The sequence below is a fragment of the Gopherus evgoodei genome, unplaced genomic scaffold (assembly GCF_007399415.2).
Source record: "Gopherus evgoodei ecotype Sinaloan lineage unplaced genomic scaffold, rGopEvg1_v1.p scaffold_69_arrow_ctg1, whole genome shotgun sequence".
Classification (NCBI taxonomy): Eukaryota; Metazoa; Chordata; order Testudines; family Testudinidae; genus Gopherus; species Gopherus evgoodei.
This window is the reverse complement of record NW_022060090.1, coordinates 87,894-106,874: the sequence shown is the minus strand read 5'-3', so window position 1 is coordinate 106,874 and position 18,981 is coordinate 87,894. Positions and strand designations below refer to the sequence as shown.

The 18,981-nt window shown below is 44.5% G+C and overlaps 2 protein-coding genes across 2 annotated transcripts in view; one reads left to right on the top strand and one right to left on the bottom strand.

The window, feature by feature from the left end:
• The window catches only part of LOC115643738 (zinc finger protein 660-like), a 579,185-nt gene that overhangs the window by 494,883 nt on the left and 65,321 nt on the right, over positions 1-18,981 (bottom strand). The gene's annotated exons all lie outside the window — the stretch shown is intronic.
• Positions 8,386-10,026, top strand: LOC115643734 (zinc finger protein 501-like). The gene is made up of 3 exons (XM_030547730.1): positions 8,386-8,424; positions 8,789-9,890; positions 9,954-10,026. The coding sequence occupies exons 2-3, from the start codon at positions 8,797-8,799 to the stop codon at positions 10,024-10,026; spliced, it is 1,167 nt and encodes a 388-aa protein (XP_030403590.1). The 5' UTR covers positions 8,386-8,424; positions 8,789-8,796.

The window sequence follows — 18,981 nt, the reverse complement described above, 5'->3', positions numbered from 1 at the left end:
TTGTTGTCTGAGTTTTCCACAGACCACTTGAAAATTGCTGAGTGTCTCAGTGCACCACCTAATGATCTTTCCAAATACTGTTTGTACCATTAGCTAACTGTTGTAAAGCGCTTTGGATAAGAGCCCTTTATCAAAAAAAAATATTAAAAAAGTTGGAGTGCAGGGTCTGGCCAGGAGTTAAGGTGTGGGAGGGGGCTCAGGGCTGGGGCAGATGGTTGGGGTGTGGAGCGCTTACCTGGGACAGCTCCTGTTTCATGCGAGCAATGCACATGGGGATGTGGGGGTGGGGGCAGGAGTCAGGGTGGGCAGGAGGCTGTGTGGAAGGGGTGCAGGAGTCAGGGCTGGGGGTGTGTCCGGGGGCAGGGGGTATGGGTGGTTGCAGTAATCAGGGAAGGCAGGGAACGGGTGTGTTTGTGAGGGCTGAAGGAGTAAGGGCTGGAGGTGTGAGTGGGGGTGCAGGAGTCAGTGAGGGCAGGGTGTTCAGGGTGCAGGGTGCAGGGTCTGGGAAGGAGTTAGGCTGCAGGAGCAGGCTGGAGATTGAGGTGCAGGTGCTGGGATGCAGGAGGGGGCTCAGGGTTCGGGTAGGAGATTGGGGTGTGGAGTGCTTACCTGAGGCAGCTCCCATTTGGTGCGAGGGATGCAGATGGCAATGTGGGGGCGTGTGTGCAGGAGCTCCCATATTTGGTGCTCAGGGTGGGGGTGAGGATGTGGCGGGGGCGCAACAGTCAGAGCATGGGGTGTGAGGGCTGCATATGTGGGAGGGGGTGCAGGAGTCAGGGCTGGGGGCTGGGACGGTGGGCTGGGTCATGGGGGTGCTCCCAGCCCCTGACCCTGAGTGGCTCTCAGCAGGCGATGGGGATAGGGGGGTATGTGATAGGGAAGTGCTTTGTAAAGCAGTGAGCAAGTGACCAGGGAGCTTTTCAAACAGGGCTGCTAACAGATAGTTTTGTGAGGGCGTTTGGAAGGGGAGTGGGAAGGGGGCGAGGTTCTCTTGCCAGCCTTTAAAACATTTAAGCTAGAATACAAACTTCTTGGTTGAAACAAAACCCCTGTTGTTAACCTAGGTAGCTGTAGGAGAGAATGCAGGCAGAAGCCCAGCAGCAGAGTGGGGGCTAGCCTGTTTATTGCTCTCAATGTAGCATGTATGATTACCTGCCCTGTGGGCGGGTGGCATATGTGTGCATTCGGTGCAAGGAGCTCCTGTTCCTCAGACACCACGTGGAGGTTTTGGAGGCCAGGGTGGTGGAACTAGAGACACTAAGGGAGGCAGAGAAGTATGTCAGTGAGGCTTTCTGGACACTAGATTTCTCCCACCTCCAGCCAGACAGCCACTGCGCTGTTGAGGAGGATGAAAGGCCCAAGGAAGGAGAGCAGTCAATGGGAGCAGAGGGAAAGCTTCTCATAATTGGGACCCTCCTTCCAGATGGTGTTGGGGTAACCTCTTGCACTGAGGTTACCTCTCCGGGGAGGGAACTCCAGTCATTAAGAAAAGGCAGCTGTTAGTAATGGGAGATTTGATCATTAGAAACAAGGATAGTTGGGTTTGTGATGACCAGGACAACTGTATGGTGATTTGCCTGCCTAGTGCAAAGGTTGCTGATTTCTCGAGGCATCTCGATAGATTTATGTGTAGTGCTGAGGAGGAGCCACTGGTTGTGGTACATGTAGGCACCAATGACATAAGGAACAGTAAGTGAGACGTCCTGGAGGTCATATTTAGTCTGCGAGAAAGAGATATCTGGGACCTCTATGGTGGCATTCTCAGAAATGCTTCCAGTTCCACGCACAGGGCCAGGTAGGCAGGCAGAGCTTCAGAGTCTCAATGCGTGGATGAGATGATGGTGTAGAGAGGAGGGGTTTAGATTTATTAGGAACTGGGGAAACTTTGGGGATGGGGGAGCCTATACAGGAAGGATGAGCTCCACCTAAATCAAAGTGGAACCGGACTGCTGGCACTTAACATTAAAAAGGTTGCAGAGCAGTTTTTAAACTAAGAGATGGGGGAAAGCCAATGGCTGCAGAGGAGCTCGTGGATGGGAGAGAGACTTGTCTTAGAGAAGAATCTAGTGACAGAGATTTTTCTAGTTTAGTCAGGAAGAGAGACTGGAAGAGGATAAAGTAGGGGCCAGATCACACAGGAAGCATTTACACACAAAAGAATCTGACACATCAGAAAAGGGCAGACAAATAAACGGAGACAAGTTTTTAAAGTCCTTGTACACAAATGCTAGAAGTCTAAATAATAAGATGGGTGAATTAGAGAGCCTCATGTTAAAGGAGGATATTGACATAATAGGCGTCACAGAAACCTGGTGGACTGAGGACAAGCAACGGGACCCAATTGTTCCAGAGTACAAAATATATCAGAAGGACAGAGCAGGTCATACTCAGGGGGTGGGGAAGGGAGTGGCACTGTATGTTAAAGAAAATGTAGACTCAAATGAAGTAAAAATCTTAAATGAAACGGCATGTTCCATGGAATCTCTCTGGATTGTAATTCCATGCTCTAATAAGAATATAACAATAGGGATCTGTTATCAAGCACCTATCAAAGACAGTGATAGTGAGGATGAAATGCGAAGGCAGATTAGAGAGGCTATCAAAATAAAGAACTCCATAATAACGGGAGATTTCAATTATCCTCAGATTGACTGGGTACATGTCACCTCAGGACAAAATGCAGAGACAAAATTTCTGGCTACTTTAAATGGCTGCTTCATGGAGCAGGTGGTACAAGAACCCACAAGGGGAGAAGCAACTCTCAGTTTAGTCCTGAGTGGAGCGAAGGATCTAGTCCATGAGGTAACTATAACAGGACTGCTTGGAAATAGTGATCATAATATAACAACATTTAACATTCCTGTGGTGGGAAGAACAGCTCAACACTGTGGCATTTAATTTCAGAAAGGGGAACTATGCAAAAACGAGGGGGTTAGTTAAACAGAAATTAAAAGGTACAGTGACTAGAGTGGAAACCCCTGCAAGCTGCCTGGACACTTTTCAAAAACACAATATTAGAGGCTCAACTTAAATGAATCTCGCAAATTACTAAACACAGCAAAAGAACTAAAAAAGAGTCACTGTGCTTTAACGACCATGTAAAAGAAGCAGTGAGAGATAAGGCCTCTTTTAAAAAGTGGAAGTCAAATCCTGGTGAGGTATATAAAAGGGAGCATAAGCACTGCCAAATTAAGTGTAAAAATGTAATAAGAAAAGCCAGAGAGGAGTGTGAAGAAGGGGCCAGCCAAAAACTCAGAAGGTAATAACAAAATGTTTAAGTACATCAAAAGCAGGAAGCCTATTAAACAACCAGTGGGACCCCTGGATGATCGAGATACAAAAGTAGCCCTTAAAGACAATAAAGTCATTGCGGAAAAACTAAATACATTCTTTGCTTTAGTCTTCACGGCTGAGGATATTGGTGAGATTCCCAAACCTTTAGTGAGTGACAAATTTGAGGAATTGCCACAGATTGAAGTGTCACTAGAGGAGGTTTTGGAACTAATTGATAAACTTAACTGAAACAAGTCACCGGAACCAGATGGTATTTACCCAAGAGTTCTGAAGGAACTCAAATGTGAAATTGGGGAACTATTAGCTATGGTTTGTAACCTGTCCTTTAAATCAGCTTCTGTACCCAATGACTGGAAGATTGCTAATGTAACACCAATATTTAAAAAGGGTTCTAGAGGCGATCCTGTCAATTATGGACCAGTAAGTCTACTGTCTGTACCAGGCAAATTAGTTGAAACAATAGTAAAGAATAAAATTTTCAGGAACATAGAAGAACAAAAATTGTTGGACCAAGAAAAGAAAAAGAAAATAATAGGAGATATACCAATCTCCTAGAAGTGGAAGGGACCTTGAAAGGTCATTGAGTCCAGCCCCTTGCCTTTACTAGGCGGACCAATTTTTGCCAAAGATCCCTAAGTGGCCCCCTCAAGGATTGAACTCACAAGTCTGGGTTTAGCAGGCCAATGCTCAAACCACAGAGCTGTCCGTTCCCCCAAAGTCAACATGGTTTCTGTAAAGGGAAATCATGTCTTACTAATCTATTAGAGTTCTTTGAAGGGGTCAACAAACATGTGGACAAGAGGGATCCAGTGAACATAGTGTACTTAGATTTCCAGAAGCCTTTGACAAGGTCTTTCACCAAAGGCTCTTACATAAATGAATTTATCATGGGATAAGAGGGAAGATCTTTTCATGGATTGAGAACTGGTTAAAAGACAGGGAACAAAGCGTAGGAATAAATGGTAACTTTTTAGAATGGAGAGGAGTAACTAGTGGTGTTCCACAAGAATCAGTCCTCGGACCAATCCTATTCAACGTATTCATAAATAATCTGGAGAAAGGGGTAAACAGTGAGGTGGCAAAGTTTGCGGATGATGATAAAGTGCTCAAGATAGTTAAGACCACAGCAGACTGTGAAGAACTTCAATAAAATCTCGTAAAACTAAGTACATGGGCAACAAAATGGCAAGTGAAATTGAATGTGTATAAATGTCAAGTAATGAACATTGGAAAAAATAACCCCAACTGCACATACAATATGATGGGGGCAAAATTAGGCTAATCAGGAAAAAGATCTTTTTGTCATTGTGGATAGTTCTCTGAAGACATCCAGCAGTGTGCAGCGGAAGTCAAAAAAGCAAACAGGATGTTAGGAATTATTTGAAAAGGGATAGACAGTAATACAGAGAATATCTTATTGCCCTTATATAAATCAATGGAAATAACTAATTTAGACCCCATCATTCTGCATGTATATTTGGGATTATGTTTTCCACTGGCTGCACTATGTGTTATCCTGACATCTAACACTGCTGAGATCCTGCATTCAGTAATATCCCTGCCCTTCTGTTCCCTTTCTCCACTGAACCCCACCAGCCCATGCTTCCTGTTCCCAGCTTCCCCAGGACTCTCTCTTTGTCTCTGGACCTCTGTCAGCAAGAAGCAGGGAGACTTGCCCTCTGGAGACTTCGATTTCTGGGTCATGGATTTACTTTCAGTGTATTTTAGGAGACTCTTCGAAATTGAGTGTCTCTGACATTAAGCACAGTACAAGCTGGACTGTTGAACAGCTGTGTCCCCTTAGTTCCCCAAGCTGAGGTGCCTCTTACACTGCTCTACTGTGAGAGCAGCTGCTCCTGGGCAGTTCACACACAGCCTCCAGCATGTAACTCACTCCCAGCTACACAGTTTTGAGTGCTGCTAGTCAGTGACTCACAAATTACAGTACCTCACAGGAGAACCCCAGAAAATTCTCTGCTCTCAGATTTCCCCCAGAAATGTGCATCTTGCCCTGTCCAGCACACTCCTGAACAATGGGAGCTCATATGAAATATGTTATTTCATCAGTGGAAAATTCCATACACCAGCGTTTTTATTCCAAATGGCGTTTCCAACACACTTTAATCCAAACACACTGGTTAGATAAAAAAAGGAAACAAAATTATTAACTATTGAAAAAAATGATTTTCAGTGACTACAAGTAATGAGGCATAAAAGTCAGAATTGTTTACAAAAGAAATGCAAGATAAAACACAAACTAATGTTTAACTTAACAAGCTAAAACGGGTTTAAAACAAATGTTTCTCTCACCATCTGCTGAAACAGGCTGGTTTTCCTTTCAGCCAGGACTCCCCCTAACCTGCCCCTGCTGCCCACATTCAGTTCTTCAGGAGTTGTCATGAGCAGAGGGAAAGGGGAGAGAGAGAGAGTCTCATGCATTTTCCTCACCTCTTTTTATAATTCAGTCCTTTGTACTAGAAACCACTTCAGTTCCCACCTGAGTCATGGTGACAGGTTGTCATAGATACAAGCTTCAAATGATCCCTGTGATGAAATGTAAATGTCTTCTTCACACCTTCCCCCTGGCGGAGAATGGCTATTTGACCAGCTGTTTGCTTTGCTGTCTCTGAGGAACTTAAGGTTAGGGTTGCAGCTTTTTCAGTAACATCATACCGTAAAATCTCATAACTTTACATACAGTGTTGCTACACATTTTAACAGGAGGATATTCAGTAGTTTGTCTTTTCAAATGATACCTCACAAACCATACAGTGATAAATGAAGGGGAGGGGAGGGATCTCCCTTTTATAAATACCCAGCCAGCCAGTTGGCTGTAAAATCCCTGTTGGTGCAAGTTCTCTGCTTGCTTTACCTCTAAAGGGTAACGAACCTATAGGTAAAAGAAAAGTATTGGGCACCTGAGCAAAGGAGCCAATAGAAAGGCTAGAACTTTGTTAAATGGGAAAGTAACTTTCCCTTTATCTTTTGTTCTCCGGAGAAGGTGACACGGACTAGCAATGTTGTGTAAGGCTTGAAGCAGGTATGAAAATTCATCTTCCATACCTAGAAGAAATGGTTTGGCTAGAGAATGTTTAGACAGACACAATCAGATTTAATTTTTATTTTGGCTTTTGGAGCTCCTCTGTGCTATCCCAGATGCTTTTGTTTGCTTGTAAGCTTTAAGCTGAACCCAGAAGAAAGCTATTTTGGATGCTTTCAAAAATTTTCTTTTAAGATCTAGCAAAAGCCTAAGTTCCAGATGTACTGTTTTCCTTTTCGATTTTAATAAAATTTACCTCTTTTAAGAACAGGATTGGATTTTTGGTGTCCTAAGAGGTTTGTGCATGTGATTTGATTAGCTGATAGCCACAGCTATTTTCTTTTGTTTTCTTTCTCAGCTCTTTCCCGGAGGGGAGGTGAAAGGGCTTGAGGGTGCCCCAGAGGGAAAAATTCCCAAGTGCTCCTTCCTGGGTCCAAGGGTTTGGGGTTTTTTTGCATTTGTGTGGTGGCAGCATTTACCAAGCCAAGGTCAGAGAAAAGCTGTAACTTTGGGATTTTAATACAAGCCTAGAGTGGGTCAAATTAATTTTTAGAATCCTAGCAGGCCCCCACTTTCTGCACTCGAAGTGACAGAGTGGGGATTCAGCCCTGACACATACTATGAACAAAATTAATCATAATTTTCTAGAAGAGTGAACATAGGGGAACAGACTTGCACAGTGTCTGTATTCCCAACATATATGTGGGTATTTCAGTCCCTCACAAGCAAGGCGTTCGTCATCTTCAAACACCCGGGTACCAGTCCTGGGAATTGACCGGTTTATTAAGTGACACTGTATGGAATTGAGAGGCACTTTATACTAATAGTATTTTATTATAAATACCAATATGATGAAATTGCAATGAATCGTGCTAGATATGCCATGTAAGGTGTCAATGAAAATGTTATGATTTTCCAAGTATGATGATCTTGTTTCTATCTTTGTATTGTGAGTTACAGATATGTAGGGTATATCTGTATTCCAGACTTGTGTAGTGTTTCTGAATGACACCTCCAGACATATTGGCATCAGCGCTGCCCAGCCTGTTGGATGGCCCATCCAGGGTCATCAGCCATACAATAAACCCATTGAAAGGATTAAGGGGATACACCTATTGAGTCAGCAAGATATGCCAGGGTTTGCCTGTGTACTGAGACCCCCAAGGCTTTTCCATGCTATGTGCTGTGAAGTTTGTGTTTGGGATCCAAGAAGTAGAAGCCACTTGGAAAAAGGAATGTAAAGGGCAGCTGCATCATCTCCATTTTGTCTTCAATCCCTCTTCCTACCTCTAGAGCAACTTCTCTACAAACTGAAGGCTTGAACAAAGAACTGAATAATGTGGATGTGTACCAGAGAACCTTTAAAGCCAGAAACTCACCAATACTGCTAAGAACTAGATACATTCAGAAATATATATATCTGATTGCTGTCCCATTTAACAACTCCCTTTTTCTTTCTTTCTTTTATAATAAATCTTTCATTTGGATGCTTTCTTGCTTATAAACCGTTAGTTTGGGTGCTAAGGATTGGCTGGCATCATAGTATTTTGGGGTAAGATCCAAACCTATACTGACCTGGTAATGTGGCCAACTCTGGGGTCAGAAGAACACTGTTTATGTGAGCAGAGTTTTTAAATAACCTCTCACTGTGCTGGACCTAGGTGCTGATTGGGAGTCAGAGAACTAGAATGCAATAAAGGGGGCCGTGTGATTTCTTTTTTCAAGTTCTTAATAACCAGCATGAGGGATCAGAAGCACAGTTGGTGACTGGTCGGTGAGTTTAATTTCCGTGTTAACCACCAGTTTTTGGAGCATCTGCTCTCCCTTTTTCAGCCTGCCCTGATCTGGCCTTTTCAGTGAGTACTGCCCCAGGCACACTGGGTCACACTAAGCACTGAAGTTAAATTAATAGAGTGTTTTTATGACACAGTCATATGAAATCACCTGAACTCCTTTGTTTTCTTTCATCTGAGCAGGGTTTCCAGTTTCCAAACCTCATATAATCTCCCAGCTGGAACAAGGAGAAGAGCCATGGGTCCCAGACCTCCAGGGTTCAGAGGAAAGATGGATCCTGAGAGCCCCCTGCACAGGTGAGGAAACATTAAACCAGCTCAGAATCTGTAAGTGCCTGAAGGAAACATCTGGTATGCCTATCAAAGCCCTTGGGGAGGTCTCTCAGTTCATTATTGTCCCTAGCAGGCGTCGTATCCTCAGGGTAAACATAACTCATGGCTTCCTGTAGATCCCAGCAGACACCAGGCTGTGGCTTCCTTCCTTCCCCCTGTGAATTTGGATGGGATGTGAAGGCCCAATTGATCCCCTCCTCTCTCCTATTTAGGGGAAGAATTTGGAGGAGTTCAGTTCTTGTTTTTATTTGACCTGTCTCCAGCACTTGTTTTGGTTTGGCCTTCCCCTTTCCATTCCTGTTTGAGGTTTCTGTTTCTATCGCAGCAGGTGATGCAATGGTAGGTAAGAGAGAGGAGCAGAATTTTCAGCAGGAAAATGTCGAGCAAGTGGATAAACACAGAGCATTTTTGCAAAGATTGAAAAGGAATGTATCCAGCAGTCATGAGCAGGGAAACTCCTGTGAGATTCAGCACAAACCGGAAAGAGAGCAGGGAAACCAGCCAGGGAAGAGAGTAGGTAAATTTATTTTCTGTCGAGAAACTCGGAAGAGCATCAAGGAAACCACAACACAGCAGGAAATCCTCATGGAAAAGAGGAAAAATACATGCTGTGAGTGTGGGAAAACCTTCCCTCACAGATCAGGCTTTTCTAAACATCAGAGAATCCACACAAGGAAGAGGCCCTATGAATGCTGTGAGTGTGGGAGAAGCTTCACTCAAAGATCAACCCTTTCTCGACATGAGAGAATTCACACAGGGGAGAGGCCCTATGAATGCCGTGAGTGTGGGAAAACTTTCCCTTACAAATCAAGTCTTGTTGATCATAAAAGAATCCACACAGGCGAGAGGCCCTTTGAATGCCATGAGTGTGGGAAAACTTTCACTCGCAGATCAGACCTTTCTAAACATCAGAGAATCCACACAGGGAAGAGGCCCTATGAGTGCCATGAGTGTGGGAAAAGCTTCACTGAAGGATCAGCCCTTTCTCAACATCAGAGAATCCACATAGGGGAGAGGCCCTTTGAATGCCGTGACTGTGGGAAAACCTTCACTCACAGATCAGCCCTTTCTCAACATCAGAGAATCCACACAGGGGAGAGGCCCTATGAATGCCGTGAATGTGGGAAAACCTTCCCTCACAGATCATCCCTTTCTGTTCATCGGAGAATCCACACAGGGAAGAGGCCCTATAAATGCTGTGAGTGTGGGAAAAGCTACATTGAGAGATCAGGCCTTTCTAGACATCAGAGAATCCACACAGGGGACAGGCCCTTTGAATGCAGTGAGTGTGGGAAAAGCTTCATTACCAGCTCTCACCTTACTGGGCATCGGAGAATCCACACGGGAGAGAGGCCCTATGTATGCCGGGAGTGTGGGAAAAGCTTCACTCGCAGCTCAAGCCTTAATAACCATCAGAGAATCCACACAGGGCAGAGGCCCTATGAATGCCGGGAGTGTGGGAAAAGCTTCCTTCACAGCTTTCACCTTTCTAGACATCAGAGAATCCACACAGGTATGAGACCCAATGGAAGCAGTGAGTGTGGGAAAACCTTGTCTTGCCACTGAGCCCATGTGAGCCGTCAGAGAATCTGCACGGGGGATCAACACTATAAAACCCTCTAGGGCTATCAATACTTTAATACTTTTCCTGATTCCCACAGAGTAACTTTTAAAAGCTTTTTGAACTGCTTGAAGCACCGATATCCCTCAGCTTGTCCAGATGAGTGGCCCAGTTTTGCATTTTGCAGTTTGTCTCTTTGAGGTGGACCCATTTGTCCTTTCTATCAACTCCATTCTCCCATGAGTAGTTCGAGTGTGCCCTTCTCATGGTATAATTCCCCACTCTGAACCTTAGTGTCCAAAAGATGGGGTACCAGCATGAATTCCTCTCTCAATTACCAGCTTAGTACTTGTAGCGCTGCCACCAAACAGGAATTCCAGTGCCTGGTACACTCTGGTCCCCCCAAAACCTTGCCCGGGGACCCCCAGGACCCAGTCCCTCTGGATCTTAACACAAGGAAACTAAACCCTTTCCCTCACCATTGCCTCTCCCAGGCTTCCCCTCCCTGGGTTACCCTGGAAGATCACTGTGATTCAAACTCCTTGAATCTTTAAACAGGGAGGAAAATTCACCTCCTTCCCCCCTCCTTCTCTCTCCCCCTCCCAGACTCTCCCTGAGAGAGAAAAGTAATCCTAACATAGAGAGAAATTAACCTTTCTCTCCCGCTTCCCTCCTTTCTCTCCACCAATTCCCTGGTGGATCCAGACCCAGTCCCCTGGGGTCTCACCAGAATAAAGAAAACAATCAGGTTCTTAAACAAGAAAAGCTGTTAATTAAAGAAAGAAAAAACAGTAAAAATTATCTTTGTAAATTTAAGATGGATTAGGTACAGGATCTTTCAGCTATAGACACTGGGAATATCCTCCCAGCCTAAGTATACAAGTACAAATTAAAATCCTTTCAGCAAAATACAAATTTGAACTCCTTCCAGCCAAATACACATTTGCAAATAAAGAAAACAAACATAAGCCTAACTCGCCTTATCTGTCTAGCACTTACTATTCTGAACTTATAAGAGCCTGTATCAGGGAGATTGGAGAGAAACCTAGTTGCACGTCTGGTCCCTCTGAGCCCTCAGTGTGAACAACAAATTCTAACAGCACACACACAAACTTCCCTCCCTCAAGATTTGAAAATGTCCTGTCCCCTGATTGGTCCTCTGGTCAGGTGACAGCCAGGCTCACTGATCTTGTTAACCCTTTACAGGCAAAAGAGATATGAAGTACTTCTGTTCCATTAACTCTTACTTATCTGTTTATGACATCCCTTCCCATAAGAAACAAGGGAGCAGCACATTTATACCATTCCTCCTATTGCGAAGGTATTGTTAGAGTCACCAGTGATGCGGATTGTATCATTGCCAGTTGTTCTCACGTTGCTTTGGGTTGTACTGAAGAGCAATTATCATGGGAACTTTTCAAATTATATTTAAATGAAGAGGAGCAAGGGCAAGAAAAAAGTGTCATTTCAGCCTCTGTGATACTGGAAGGAGATGTAAAAAGTGACAGAATCCTGTGGCACCTTATAGACTAAAAAACGTTTTGGAGCATAAGCAATATAGAAAAACCTATAGGATAACACTTCAGTCTCCTTGGACACACAATCACAGATTTAAAAATACCATCTTGCAGCAAAAAAACATCAGACCCACACTTCAAAGAGAAACTGCTGAGCTTCCGTTTATTTTCAAATTTGACACCATCAGCTAAGGATTAAACAAAGACTGTGAATGAATAGCTAACTACAAAAGCAGTTTCTCCTCCCTTGGTGTTCACACCTCCACTTCTAGAAGAGAGCCTCATCCTCCCTGATTGAACTAACCTTGTTATCTCTAGCCTGATTCTTGCCTGCATATTTATACCCGCCTCTGGAAATTTCCACTACATGCATCTGATTAATTGAGGATTCACCCACTAAAGCTTATGCGCCAATACGTCTGTTAGTCTGCAAGGTGCCACAGGACTCTTTGTCACGTACAGAGCTGGACTAACACAGCTTACCCCTCTGATACTTGGAAGGAAATGGGGTGACTCAGAGATTCCCTCCTTCCCCATCACGGCAGAACTGTTACCTTTTTTCTGAGCCAGGCAGAGTTTATCATCATCACATTCTACCCCTCCACTTCTCAAAGTGTCATGTGATGAAGTGTTCTCAGTTGTCCGTGCTTGGAGATGATGCTTTGACTTATTTAATCCTATACCAGAGTCGCTATGACTGGAGATGAAAGTATCAAAGGGCTGGAAGGGGAATTCAAATGGATCCTAAATACAGTGTCATCATTTAGAGTTTAAATCCCAGGTTCCATCTATTGGTAAAGCCAATTCTGGCAAGGTGGCTGTTTTTTCCCCCATTATGGGAATGCTCGGATACGAAACATGTTGTAAATAACATAACTGACTATTGAGACAGTGCTGAGTGAAGCAGGTTTGAATGGATCAGAGGAGAATGTGATGGGAGAATCTCTTGTCCTGATTCTAAATATTTAGATGTAACCTGCTCTGGAATTTCATTTTACACTTCATTGTCATGTATTCTTTCTCGCTGTGATCTAGGTTTCTATCTTTCTTGATGGCTGTGTGGTCACACAATTAGATATTAGTTCAGCTCAGATTTATTGGAGAATTGAAGACAAATGAGCATTTGCTAAAGTCATCATTTCTCACTTCAGCTTTGCTTTTCCCCATCCTTGCATGATGACATGGAGAAAGTTCAAGTGCAGCTCTGTCAACAGGAGAGAACTCTCCAGTTTACTGGCCATGCTAACAGAGACACAGCATTGATTTAAAATCTCCACTTGGAAATGGGAACAACAGCAGACCCCCCAGTAACTGAGGAAAGTGCATATGAGCACAGTGTAGTTCAATTGTTTAAATCAATATTGTCTCAGTTGGCTGTGTTGGCAGGAGAAGCTCTCCTGCTGATGTAGCGCTATCTACACAGGGGATTAGAGCTGTGTAACTACGCTGCTCAGCTGTCTCGATTTTTCACATCCGTGAGCAATAATTATACCAATAAATATCTGTAGTGAAGATCAGACAGTTTTTTCTTGTGTTTTATGCACTTACATCACTTCTCCCCTACCTCCTACTACTTTAAAAGATTTAAAGTGTGACAAGAGAGGTATTTTTCCTCAGGATGCAAACATTCCCACATAGGAGACGCCTTCCACCAACACGCATGGCAGAAGAACCAGAGAGATATGAACTCTCAGAAGTGCTGGGACAAACCACAACTTGAGCCAAGGTTCAGGTGTTGGCAATGAGGATTAAAAGAAAACTAACATATATGACAAGAATTTGTGATTTTTGAATGGGTTAATGTTGCCAATGAAAATGAAATTATAGGTGGTTATTGGTTAAAGAGTAAGAGACTAATTGTTTGATAATCTGAATTATTTTGGAAAACTGAAAGTTGTCTTGTTTTTTTCTTTTTTTAATTGTACAGGAAATGATGGCTAATCTTCAAAAGTTACTTTGATATAATTTACCCCCTGTAGTGCAGGGAGTTCTGGTAGAAAACCTCACTCCAAAGGTTGGGGTTGGAGAATAGGTGTTAGTGTATAAGAGAATATTGGGTCTGTATAGATTTTATTTTTTGTATTTCAAATAGAACACATTTTGCTTAGCTTCAAAGTCAATTTCTATTAAAAGGAAAACTCGAGGAGACAAGTTGTATAACTTTTTACCCACTTACGCTGTAAGGGTCACTGACTTCCCCACTTCTCTAATTTGCAAAGGAGAGGCCTGACATCTGTTATAGGATGTGTCCAACAGGTAGGAAAGCTGCAGTTGTCAACCATCAAATACCAAGGAAAAGGCTGAAGTCCATTGTCTTTCATATCAAAAAACCATCCAAAGGCTGGTCTACACTGAAAAGCTATGTTGACATGGCCACATCTCTCAGTAGTGTGAAAAATCCAGTCCTCTGAGAGAAGTAGTTAATGTGACCTAAGCCCCAGTGTAGACAGTGTTAGGTTGTCAGAAGAATATTTCCAATGTTTGAAGGGTAGACACAGCCTTAGACAGATCGATCCCCTTTGAGAATCAAGTCATGACATCAATTCCAATTTTGACCCATCTCCCTATACGTGAGAAAGCTTGCTACTATGGAGGCCTGAGCCAGGTATCCGATCACTTGGTTCAACTGAGGGAAAAGCTCTTAGTACCCATCAGTCCAAAGACTGAGAGAAATGTTGAGTTCCAACCATTGTCATTTTAGTATCTTATTGTTCTTCTCTCTGTTTTTTGTGTTGGCCTTTCTGTTCTATCAGGGTGTGACTGTATAGCTCAGTGCATGTGTGATAAAAGCTCTTTGGTGCCAATTGGCAAAGAGGTTAAAGTAATTCACAGGAAACTCCTGTCTCAGACCTGACAAACTCTTCACACCTGATGCACTAATTTTTATGATATTTATCCAGGAAGCTTAGCAGTGACATCTCTAGTGAAAGCTTGTAAATTATTGTTACTCCTGATCACTGCAAGAGGTGTGTATGAGTCCTGTTGAAGGAGTCATGTAAGTAGATGGAAAATTATGCCCATATGCTATTGTCATGAAAGTGAGTCACCTCAATCATAGGTCTTGTTGGGGAGAGCCCAGTCAAGTGGGAGGGAATTGTCACCCGTCCCTTGCTAGCCAGTTACGCGATGTATTGCTGCATTGTCAACCTTTGCACCAGCCCAGAAAAGCCAGTGGAAAACTATCAAACACAAATTATAGACATCGAAACCCTGTGGAAGTGAAAAGGACAATATGACAATGAGGAAATGGTCCATTCTGTGAATATACACAAAAGACTGATTCAGTTTATGACAGGGTGGAGAGAAACACTCTGGGTCCATTCACCAAGGAGATCACTACTGACCAGTGGTGCTTCAAGAAAGGCAGGGGCATGGCTCCTAGGGACTAGCTATCAGTGCAATAGACTGTCACCTCACACTTCAGTCTACTTAGATAGGGAAGGGAGCTATTAAAAAGTGTCGGTTGCATTTTGTGATTTTGGTTTGTTGATAACGGTTGGTTTCTATCACTCACATTTGTTTCTATTTAAATCTCTGTCCCTTGTTAAAGAAATTTCTGTTTCTTTGATAACTGTGCTCAAGTGCTGTGTGTGATACCAGTAAAACTGGTAACCTGGGAGGTACCATTACTTTGGGCAGAGAGGAGCTGGGATTTTTCTGAGCCCTGGTCTACCCTAGGGGAGGGGATCGATCTGAGTTACGCAGTTTCAGCTACATGAATTACGTAGCTGAATTCAATGTACTTAGATTGACTTACTGTGGTGTCTTCGTCGCGGTAAGTCGACTGCTGCAGCTCCTGGTAGACTCTGCTTGCGTCTCTCACCGAGCTGGAGTGCAGCAGTCGAGGGGAGAGCACTCGATGTGTTGCATCTACACTAGACGCGATATATCGATCCCCGCTGGATCGATCGGTGCCCACCGATTCGGCAGGTAATATAGACATACCCAGAGTATCTGGTGATCGGAGCTGGACCCCGGAGGGGGACATGTTGAAGGAACTCAGGGGTTAAGGTGCCTCTCTTGTCAACTGTCAGGGCTGCTGTGTCTCAGAGGAGGGTGCTTGAGTGCCTGACAGGCTGGTGAGCTTGGTTGCTAACTTCCAGCTGCCAAAAGTCCTTAGTAGTGGCAGGTGTCAACAAGGAGACTCTCAGCCCTCAGCACCCTTAGAATGGTCACAATGTGCATCTATGTTGATCCACCTGTCAGATCTACACAGGGAAAGCTCCCTATAGCATAGCTCCCTAACTCAAAATAGCCCTAAAACTCTGCCCTATGAAATCATGGAACATGTGCTCTTCGCTCTGTGAAAGCATGTAAAGAATCCAAGCACTGGAGAGTAGGGATTGGGTCCAGAGTGACCTAGTCAAATTGGAGGATTGGGCCAGGAGAAATCTGAGGAGGTTGAACAAGGAGAAGTGCAGAGTCCTGCACTTAGGAAGGAAGAATCCCCTGCACTGCTACAGCCTGGGGACAGACTGGCTAAGCGGCAGTTCTGCAGAAAAGGACCTGCAGTTGGACTAGATACCTCCTGAGGTTTCTTCCAACCCTAATCTATGATTCTGAGTAGCTGCAAGTGGTCCCCAAATGTTTCTTTGTGTTCACAACTGTAAAGATGCTGGGAATGGGCAACAGGATGGATCACCTGATGATTATGTGTTCTGTTGATTCCCTCTAAAGCATCTGGCATTGACCACTGTTGGAAGACAGGACACTGGGCTAGATGAACCATTGCTGTGACCTGGTACGGCTGTTCTTATGTTTTCTGTACAGGAATGAGGCTCTTAAAAGCAGAAATGGGGGGTGTGGCTCTAAATTGAATTCAGTTTTAGAGAGAAATGTGTTCAAACACAGTGAGATTCTATGTATGGAAGAAAAAGGAAGTGATCCCCAGCTACTTCCCCAAAGCCTTAGGTGGGGATTAGCTGCCAACAGCTGCAACTGCTGCTCTGAGGGCAGCGGTATAAGCTGTCTGCCTGGGGATGCAGCCCACCAGCTGGTTCTCCTGGGGCAGATGGTGGGTTGCTGGGCAGGGATGGTGCATCAGCTGAGATCTGAGCTATGAACAGGGATCTAAGGACTCTACACCGGCCTCCAGTGGGGGTTGAGGATGCTGAGGCAGTGGAAACTCAGCATGAGAGTCATCAAGATTCAAAGCTGCTTGGGGGTGGAGAGGAGGGGGGTGACTGCTGGATTTTTAGTGCACCCCCTTAACTACTCACCCATGACAACCTGGCTACCCCCAGCTTTGTCATTGCTCTGTGGTTCTCCCGTTGCCCATTCCCAGCTTCTGGCAAACAACGGCTAGAGACACTATCCTGCCCTTCCTGGCTAATCGCCATTGTTGACCCTGTCCTCCATGCACTTCTCTAGTTCTTTTTTGAGCTCTGTTCTAGTCTTGGCCTTCACAACATCCTCTGGCAAAGAGTTCCCCAGGTTAACTGTGCATTGTATGAAGAAATACTTCGTTTCAAACCTGCAGCCTATTCATTTCATTTGGTGACCCCTCCTAGTTCCTGTGTTATGAGGAGGAATAAATAACACTCCTTTCCTTGGTCCTTTGAAAGATGATATGTGAGCCCCCACCTCCCTGCCCCATATCTCATGTCCAGGGACCAACATGAATATAACAACACTGCAAACAACAAGGTTCAAAGTCAATGCATGTGGGAAGAGCATCGTGTGTTTCATTCCTTACATTCCTGTCCCATTGCATGGCCATTTCCTTTCTCTCCTTTCTGTTAAAAGCTTTTCTGTTTTGCACAGAAACATTATTCCCCCAAGAGAGACCCAGGAGTGAGGGCTGCATTCCTGTACCAAACAGTCACTAGAAGGGGGCAGACAGGCCTTTAGGATGAGGCATCTATCACTGACAAAAGATCATCTCCCACCTGCAGGTCACTGGCAGCCTGAATTTGTTCCTTATCCTTCCGGAGTCTTGTCTGGAATCAGCACTATCCAGCCCCTCTGTATGTAGTGGGGAAAAACCACAAACCTTGTCTTTAAAACAAGCTGTTCCCTTCCTTCTCAGGTAAGATTTTTCTATGATTGAGGTTGAGTTTCACTTCCCCTCTCCTAGGGGTGGGTTGGGTGTGGGGCCAGCTCCCAATGAGATCTGTTTTCAGCTTTGCCCCCTTACTCTGCTCCCAGCTGTCAGGAGGCTTCCAGCCCATCCACCCTGCTCACTAGCTCCATGGCCATGTGTCACCCCCTTTACCAGCACACATAGCCTGCAGGAAAGCTACTCCTGCCAAATGTATTGGTGGTACAGTGGTGAGCATAGCTGCCTTCACAAGCAGTTGACCTGGCTTCAATTCCCAGCCAATGCAATAATGGCTTTTCTCTTTTGTTGGTTCCTTGTCTGGAAGTGGTTTAATTTCAGTCACATGTTACAATCACATCATCAATAGACTGAGACAATAAATGTGTCAAAGCCCAGCCGGTCACACAGGATGGAGGCACACAAGGGGCTGAGAAGACAAAACATTTGGAAACCTGCATCTCCCGTCCCCGGCCTTCCATGTTATGATTCCAGCTGTGTGCGGATATTTATCTGATGCTCCTGCATGATGGAGAAATAAAGTTTTGAGTCAGTTTTTGCTCCGACCGATTCCTTTGCAGTTACTATTATAATGATATGAACAAAGGGAACCAAAAAAAAAAAAAAGGCAAAACAAAACCCACCCAAATTGCAATACAGGTGGGGAAAGAGAAGATCACAGTTAAGCCAAATATGTCAAAATAAAAATTAATATTAAAACAGGAGCCAGGGGAGAGAGATCAGGTCTGCGGAGATCCCCTTGATGTTTGAACTCACATTGCTAGAATCAAAGTTCAGACTTGACACTGGAAAACCTACAACTACCCAGCTCTGTGAACACCTGTGATGAGCAAGATGGAGTCGGGACACTTGTTCTGCTTCAATCATTTACTGTCTCTGTGTTCTCTGTCTCTTCTCCCCCGTTACTCTTCTCCAATGTCTCTGCCTTTCTCCTCGTGCTCCCTCTCCCCCTACCCTTGCCCAGAACTCACACTCTACAGCAGTTAGGAAAAGCCAGAGTTTCCATGTTCCACACATGATCCTGTATCAGAGGATGTGTGACTCCGGCCAAAATGAGTCACCAGAACAATATGACCCTTTATGGGAGACCTCTGCCTATTCCACAATTTACACCTCCCTCCCACCCAAAGGAGGTGAAGTACAGCTCTGACTGAGAGGCCCCCATAGGAGATACTTCAGCCCAAAGACAAATTTGTGTGAAATGCTGAGAAGTGAAGAGCCCCCTTGGCTCCCCTAAATCCCCAGAACTCTAGTGTCACCCCCATGGCACCAGCACAGCGAACCCAGTGGGATGGGATTATAGACTACAAGGGGGAGGCAGCAGGGAGAGAGGTGACAGGGAGTCTCTCTCTTCACTTTCTATTCTTCTCTTTCCTTCCAGGAAC